This window comes from Bos taurus, chromosome 3 (assembly GCF_002263795.3).
Source record: "Bos taurus isolate L1 Dominette 01449 registration number 42190680 breed Hereford chromosome 3, ARS-UCD2.0, whole genome shotgun sequence".
NCBI lineage: Eukaryota > Metazoa > Chordata > Mammalia > Artiodactyla > Bovidae > Bos > Bos taurus.
In genome coordinates, this window is record NC_037330.1 from 35757693 (window position 1) to 35765632 (window position 7940).

The 7940-nt window shown below is 41.5% G+C and overlaps 1 protein-coding gene across 1 annotated transcript; it reads left to right on the forward strand.

Moving 5' to 3' along the window:
• The first annotated feature begins 1211 nt into the window (after positions 1 to 1211).
• On the forward strand, positions 1212 to 2518 carry LOC101903424 (intersectin-2-like). The gene has a single exon (XM_059885058.1). It carries the CDS (start codon positions 1295 to 1297, stop codon positions 2501 to 2503), a length of 1209 nt encoding a protein of 402 aa, XP_059741041.1. The 5' UTR covers positions 1212 to 1294; the 3' UTR covers positions 2504 to 2518.
• Positions 2519 to 7940: the final 5422 nt, after the last annotated feature.

Consider the following 7940-nt stretch of genomic DNA (forward strand, 5'->3'; position numbering starts at 1 on the left):
CAACATCTTTTTCAGTCATCTCCTAGAATAATGGAAATAAAAACAAAAGTAAATAAATGGGACCTAATTAAAATTTAAAATAAAATGTTTCAAAACACAGCAAATGAACCATAAAGAAAAAGACAACCTACAGAATCAAAGAGAATATTTGTAAATGATGTGATTGACAAGTGATTAGTCTCCAAAATATTCAAACAGCTCAGCTTAATATAAAATAAAAATAAAAATAAAAAAATGGACAGAAGACATAAATGGACATTTAGCCAAAGAAGACATACACAGATGGCCAAAAGCCACATGAAAAGATGCTGAGCACTGCTAATTATTAAGGAAATGCAAATCAAAACTACAATGAGATATCACCTCACAGCAGTCAGAATAGCCAACAGCAAAAAACTACAAATAAATACTGGAGAGGATGTGGAGAGGAAAGAGGAATAAATTAGGAGTTTGAGATAAAAATATGCATACTACTATATATAAGATAAATAATCAACAAAGACCCACTGTATAGTACAAGTAATTATACTCAACATCTTATAATAACCTGAAATGGAAGAGAATGTAAAAAGTATCTATTTACATTTACATATATATAAATGAATCACTTCTCTGTATATCTGAAAATAACATTGTAAATCAACCGTATTTCAACAAAAAGTAAAATAAAATATACAAATACCTCAATATCAAAAAAGCAAACAACCCAATCAAAAACAGGCAGAAGATCTAAATAGACATTTCTCTGAAGAACACATGCAGATAACCAAAAGACACATGAAAAGATGTTCAATGTCACTAATTATTAGAGAAATGCAAATCAAAACTGCCATGAGGGCGGGGCAGGTGCGGGCGCTGCGGCGTCCGCCGCGGGGAGGCTTGCGGGCCGGGCCGGGAGGCGGCTGCGCGCCCCGCACGACGCGGACGGGCCCTCGGGAACCCGGGAGGCCCCCGAACTAGGCCCCTGGCAGTCTTGGCGGCGCCGGGCGGAAACCTCCGGCCCCGGGTTCCTGCCCCCGCGGCGCGGCCAGGGCGGACGGCCAGGAGCCGGGGCCGGGCTGCCTCTTCCCCGCGGCCAAACCCTGGACCCCTAGCCGCGGCCTCTTCGGGCAGGTGCGGACGCGGCGGCTGGCCCCCTCGCTTTCGGGGTGCGGGCAGAAGCGAACCAGCCCTGAGGGGCACCCGCCCGCTTCCTCGGGGCCCCATTTTATTTTCACAGAGTTGGTTTTCCTCCTTGGCAATGGTTGGTGCGGAATGTCAGATGGCTGAGCGTTAGCAAGGAAAATTCAGGACCATGATGGCTCAGTTTCCCACAGCAATGAATGGAGGGCCAAACATGTGGGCTATTACCTCCGAAGAATGGACTAAACATGACAAGCAGTTTGATAACCTCAAACCTTCGGGAGGTTACATAACAGGTGATCAAGCCCGTACCTTTTTCTTACAGTCAGGCCTGCCGGCTCCCGTTTTAGCTGAAATATGGGCTTTATCAGACCTGAACAAGGATGGGAAGATGGATCAACAAGAGTTCTCCATAGCGATGAAACTCATCAAACTAAAGCTTCAAGGCCAACAGTTGCCGGTGGTTCTTCCTCCTATTATGAAACAGCCTCCTATGTTCTCTCCATTAATTTCTGCTCGTTTTGGAATGGGAAGCATGCCCAATCTGTCCATTCCTCAGTCATTGCCTCCAGTTGCACCCATAGCACCACCCTTGTCCTCGGCGACTTCAGGGACCACCCTCCCTTCCCTATTGATGGCTGCTCCCCTAGTGCCTTCCATTAGCACTTCATCATTACCAAATGGAACCGTCAGTCTCATTCAGCCTTTATCCATTCCTTATTCTTCTTCAACATTGCCTCATACGTCATCCTACAGTCTGATGATGGGAGGATTTGGTGGTGCTAATATACAGAAAGCCCAGTCTCTGATTGATTTAGGATCTAGTAGCTCAACTTCCTCAACTGCTTCCCTCTCAGGGAATTCACCCAAGACTGGGACCTCAGAGTGGGCAGTTCCTCAGCCTTCAAGATTAAAATATCGGCAAAAATTTAATAGTCTTGACAAAAGCATGAGTGGATACCTCTCAGGTTTTCAAGCTAGAAATGCTCTTCTTCAGTCAAATCTTTCTCAAACTCAGCTAGCTACTATATGGACTCTGGCTGACATCGATGGTGACGGACAGCTGAAAGCTGAGGAGTTCATCCTTGCGATGCACCTCACTGATATGGCCAAAGCTGGACAGCCGTTGCCGCTGGCTTTACCTCCTGAGCTTGTCCCTCCATCTTTTAGAGGAGGAAAGCAAATTGATTCCATTAATGGAACTCTGCCTTCATATCAGAAAGCACAAGAAGAGGAACCTCAGAAAAAATTACCAGTTACATTCGAGGACAAGCGGAAAGCCAACTATGAGCAGGGCAACATGGAACTGGAGAAGCGACGCCAGGCCATGATGGAGCAGCAGCAGAGGGAGGCAGAGTGCAAAGCCCAGAAGGAAAAGTAATTAAAAAAAAAAAAAAAAAAACTACCATGAGGTGTCACCTCACACCAGTCAGAATGGACAACATCAAAAAATCTATAAATAATAAATGCTGGAGAGGGTGCGGGGATTGCTATACTATTGCTGGGAATGTAAACTGGTATAGTCACTATGGAGAACAGTACAGAGGTTCCTTAAAAAGCTAAAAATAGAACTGTTATATGATCCAGAGAAAAACATAATTCAAAAAGACATATAGACCCTAATGTTCATAGGAGCATTATTTACAATAGCCAAGATATGGAAGTAACTTAAGTGTTCATCTCATCGACAAATGAAAGGATAAAAAAAATGTGGTACCTATATACAAAGGAATATTACTCAGCCATAAAAAGAATGAAATAATGCTATTTGCAACAACATATTATCATATTAGAGATTACCATACTAAGACAAGCCAGACAGAGAAAGACAAATATCATGTTATCATTTATATGTGGATCAAAAAAATGGTACAAATGAACGTATGTACAAAACAGAAATACATTCACAAACACAGGAAACAAACTTATGGTTACAAAAGGGGAGGTGGCAAGAGGGATAAATTAGGAGTTTGAGATTAAAATATACACACTCCAATATATAAAATAGATGACCAACAAGGACCTATTATATAACACAGGAAACTATACTCAGTGTCTTATAATAACATGCAATGGGAGAGAATGTAAAAAAATTTAAAAAAGAGTATAATTCATTCAATAAGTACTTACTTAGTGTCTACTCTCCACTTACATCGTCCATGCCACTAGAGATATGGCAGTGAACAGGCCAAAGCCCTGCTATCATGGAGCACGGCACATCCTAGTAGACAGACAAACAATGGAAGCCAGGTGAAGAAAATGTTTCAAAGTGGAGGTGATCTGCTGCACAAGTAATGCTGAGTGATCGAGTGAGTGATCAAGTGAGACGAAGACTGTGAGTTAACCACCAGACTTTAGATTCAGGCTTGGATTAGGGCCTGGGTGGTAACCCTGACGTCGCAAGTTTTAGTGGAGGGTTAAATTAAAATTCTGGGATTCTAGATAAAATGGCAGGTGAGGAGTAGGCTGTAACAAGTGTCCTCAACTCCTCTCAAGACATTGTGAAATATCTTTCTCTGTTTTCTGAAACATTGTCTTGAACTTTTTTCCGGGTCTCAGGTTAGATATCATTCTTTAGCAAAGCATTTTCTGAGAATTTACATTTTCCTCCTCTGTCATTTTCTCTCATGGGCTCATTTTCCATTATTACACTACCATGTTTATAATTATGGATTTAGGTGTTTGAAATTCACTTATATATCCCACTACTCAAGTTCATTAAGGCTGTTTTAAGCCCTGCAAAATGAATACCTAGAGTGTCACTGGCACAATGAAGTTCTTGCTTGAATTAATGAACAAAGAATGATTAGTCTTTTCCTCTGGGACTGTGGTGGACTGTGCCATATCAATTTGGTTAAATGGAACTACATTTCCCAGAATGCCATTCCCTTTGTCTCCCTGGAGTAAAATTTGCAAAACAAGAACTAGCACAAGATTTGGAAGTAAAAGTAAAACAACGGGCATTACTTGAAGAAGGTCTCACAATCAAAGACAGTAAGTCTTCTACATTACTTGAAGAAACTTCAAGTTGTGAACTTTCAAAGATGCTATCATCAGCATGAGTGAAATTGCAACCTGACCTGTCTTTTATTGCTGACAATCCTTAAGTTCTACAATCTCCCACCTCCCCTAGTCAGTAACTCTTCCTGCCTTTTCATTCAATGCCAGTTCCTGTATGCCAACTATTCTACTGTACTACCGTATTTTCCAAAGTACTGTACTATAAGATTAAAATGCTTTATTTTGGGGTTTAAGATATCCGTTGACAGAAGAATGGATAAAGATGTGGTACATATATACAATGGAACATTCGGTTTAGTTCTCAGTCGTGTCCGACTCTTTGTGACCCCATGGACTGCAGCACGCCAAGCTTCCCTGTCCATCACCAACTCCTGGAGCTTGCTCTGAGTCAGTGATGCCACCCAACCATCTCTTCCTCTGTCATCCCCTTCTTCTCCTGCCTTCAATCATTCCCCAAATCAGGGTCTTTTCCAATGAGTCAGTTCTTCAATCAGGTGGCCAAAGTAGTGGAGTTTCAGCTTCAGCATCAGTCCTTCCAATGAATATTCAAGATGGATTTCCTTTAGGATTGACTGGTTGGATCTCCTTGCAGTCCAAGGGACTCTCAAGAGTCTTCTCCAACACCACAGCTCAAAAGCATCAATTCTTCAGTGTTCAGCCTTCTTTATGGTCCAACTCTCACACCCATACATGACTAAAACCATATCTTTGACTAGACAGACCTTTGTTGGCAAAGGAATGTCTCTGCTTTTTACTATGCTGTCTAGGTTGGTCATAGCTTTTCTTCCAAGGAGCAAGCGTCTTTTAATTTTATGGCTGCAATCAACATCTACAGTGATTTTGGAGCCCAAGAAAATAAAGTCTGTCACTGTTTCCATTGTTTGTCCATCTATTTGCCATGAAGTGATGGGATTGGAATGAAAACTGACCTTTTCCAGTCCCATAGCCACTGCTGAGTTTTCCAAATTTGCTGGCATATTGAGTGCAGCACTTTCACAGCATCATCTTTCAGGATTTGAAATAGCTCACCTGGAATTCCATCACCTCCACTAGCTTTGTTCATAGTGATGCTTCCTAAGGCTCACTTGACTTCACATTCCAGGATGTCTGGCTCTAGGTCAGTGATCATACCATCGTGATTATCTGAGTCATGAAGATCTTTTTTGTACAGTTCTTCTGTGTATTCTTGCCACCTCTTCTTAATATCTTTTGCTTCTGTTAGGTCCATACCATATCTGTCCTTTATTGAGTCCATCTTTGCATGAAATGTTCCCTTGGTATCTCTAATTTTCGTGAAGAGATCTCTAGTCTTTCCCATTCTATTATTTTCCTTTATTTCTTTGCATTGATCGCTGAGGAAGGCTTTCTTATCTCTCCTTGCTATTCTTTGCAACTCTGCATTCAAATGGGTATATCTTTCCTTTTCTCCTTTGCTTTTCACTTCTCTTCTTTTCAAGCTATTTGTAAGGCCTCCTCAGACAGCCATTTTGCTTTTTTTGCATTTCTTTTTCTTGGAGATGGTCTTGCTCCCTGTCTCCTGTACAATGTCACGAACCTCCGTCCATAGTTCATCAGGCACTCTATCTATCAGATCTAGGCCCTTAAATCTATTTCTCACTTCCACTGTATAATCATAAGGGATTTGATTTAGGTCATACCTGAATGGTCTAGTGGTTTTCCCCACTTTCTTCAATTTAAGTCTGAATTTGGCAGTAAGAAGTTCATGATCTGAGCCACAGTTAGCTCCTGGTCTTGTTTTTGCTGAGTGTATAGAGTTTCTCCATCTTTGGCTGAAAAAAATATAATCAATCTGATTTGGTGTTGGCCATCTGGTGATGTCTATGTGCAGAGTCTTCTCTTGTGTTGTTGGAAGAGGGTGTTTGCTATGACCAGTGCATTCTCATGGCAAAACTCTATTAGTCCTGCTTCATATGCCTAGCCACTGTTAATGGAGAAGGCAATGGCACCCCACTCCAGTACTCTTGCCTGGAAAATCCCATGGACGGAGGGCCTGGTGGGCTGTAGTCCATGGGGTCGCTAAGAGTCAGACACGACTGAATGACTTCACTTTCTTTCACTATTCTGTATACCAAGGCCAAATTTGCCTGTTACTCCAGGTGTTTCTTGACTTCCCACCTTTGCATTCCAGTCCCCTATAATGAAAAGGACATCTTTTTTGGGTATTAGTTCTAAAAGGTCTTGTAAGTCTTCACAGCACCATTCAACTTCAGCTTCTTCAGCATTACTGGTCTGGGCATAGACTTGGATTACTGTGATACTGAATGGTTTGCCTTGGAAATGAACAGAGATCATTCTGTCGTTTTTGAGATTGCATCCTAGTACTGAATTTCAGATTCTTTTGTTGACCATGATGGCTACTCCATTTCTTCTAAGGGATTCCTGCCCACAGTAGTAGATATAATGGTCATCTGAGTTAAATTCACCCATTCCAGTCCATTTTAGTTCTCTGATTCCTAGAATGTCGACGTTCACTCTTGCCATCTCCTGTTTGACCACTTCCAATGTACCTTGATTCATGAACCTATTTTTCTATTTTTCTTTACAATATTTCTTTGCAATATTTTTCTTTACAGCATCTGAACTGAATTGTAATAGGTTTATAGTACTTTTCACACAAACAGTACATAATAAAAGAAAAAAAGAAAACTTTTTTTTTCAGTGTTACAGCTCTATTTTATTTAGAAGATAGCAGTAGAATCAATCCTCGAAGCATGAGGGCATGCCAACCCAAAGACTCGAAGAGAAGAGAGTGGAGGAGTGTGTGGGTGGGGGGTGGGGGGAGGGAGGGAGGGAGGGAGGGAGACAGGGAGAGAGAGAGAGAGGGTGAGAGAGAGAAAGAGCACATGCATGTGGGAGAGAAAGAGAGGGAGAAAGCGCTTTGGCTCCTCCTTTTATATGTTTTTTCCTCTACCTGGGCCTGCCCTATGCAAATTGGGCTTAACCAGGAGTGCTGTTTGTTCTACCTGAAGTCTTTACTCTGGTCCTCAGACCTTCCTTTGACCTTCCTTTGTTCTATTTTCCGCTGGCTTTTCCCTTCCTTGTCTTTTAGCCACCGCCATTTTGGACTCCAAACTTTTAAATTTAATTTTTTAATTGGAGAAAAACTGCTTATTTGTTCACTTAAAGAAATATTGAATAATTAAAGAAATATTGTCCTTTACAGCACTGGAGAATGCATTGGCAAACCACTTCAGTATTCTTGCCTTGAGAACCTCATGAACAGTATGAAAAGGAAAAAAGATATGACGCTGAAAGATCAACTCCCTAGGTTGGTAGGTGCCCAATATGCTACTGGAGAAGAGTGGAGAAATAATACCAGAAAGAATGAAGAGATGGAGCCAAAGCTAAAACAACGCCCAGCTGTGGATGTGACTGGTGATGGAAGTAAAGTTCGATACTGTAAAGAACAACACTGCATAGGAACCTGGAATTGAATATTACTCAGCAATTAAAAAAAGAATGAATTTGAGTCAGTTGTAGTGAGGTCGATGAACCTAGAGCCTGTTACACAGAGTGAAGTAAGTCAGAAAGAGAAAAACATACATCGTATATTAACACATATATATGGAATCTGGAAAACTAGTATTGAAGAGCCTATTTCATGGAAGGAATGAAGATTCAGATATAGAGAATGGACTTGTGGAAAGTGGGGGGAGAAAGAGTGGGACAAACAGAAAGTAGCATCACATATACACACTACCACGTGTGAAACAGCGGTGAGAAGTTGCTATATAACACAGGAGCCTAGCCTCGTGCCCTGTGATGACCTAATAGGA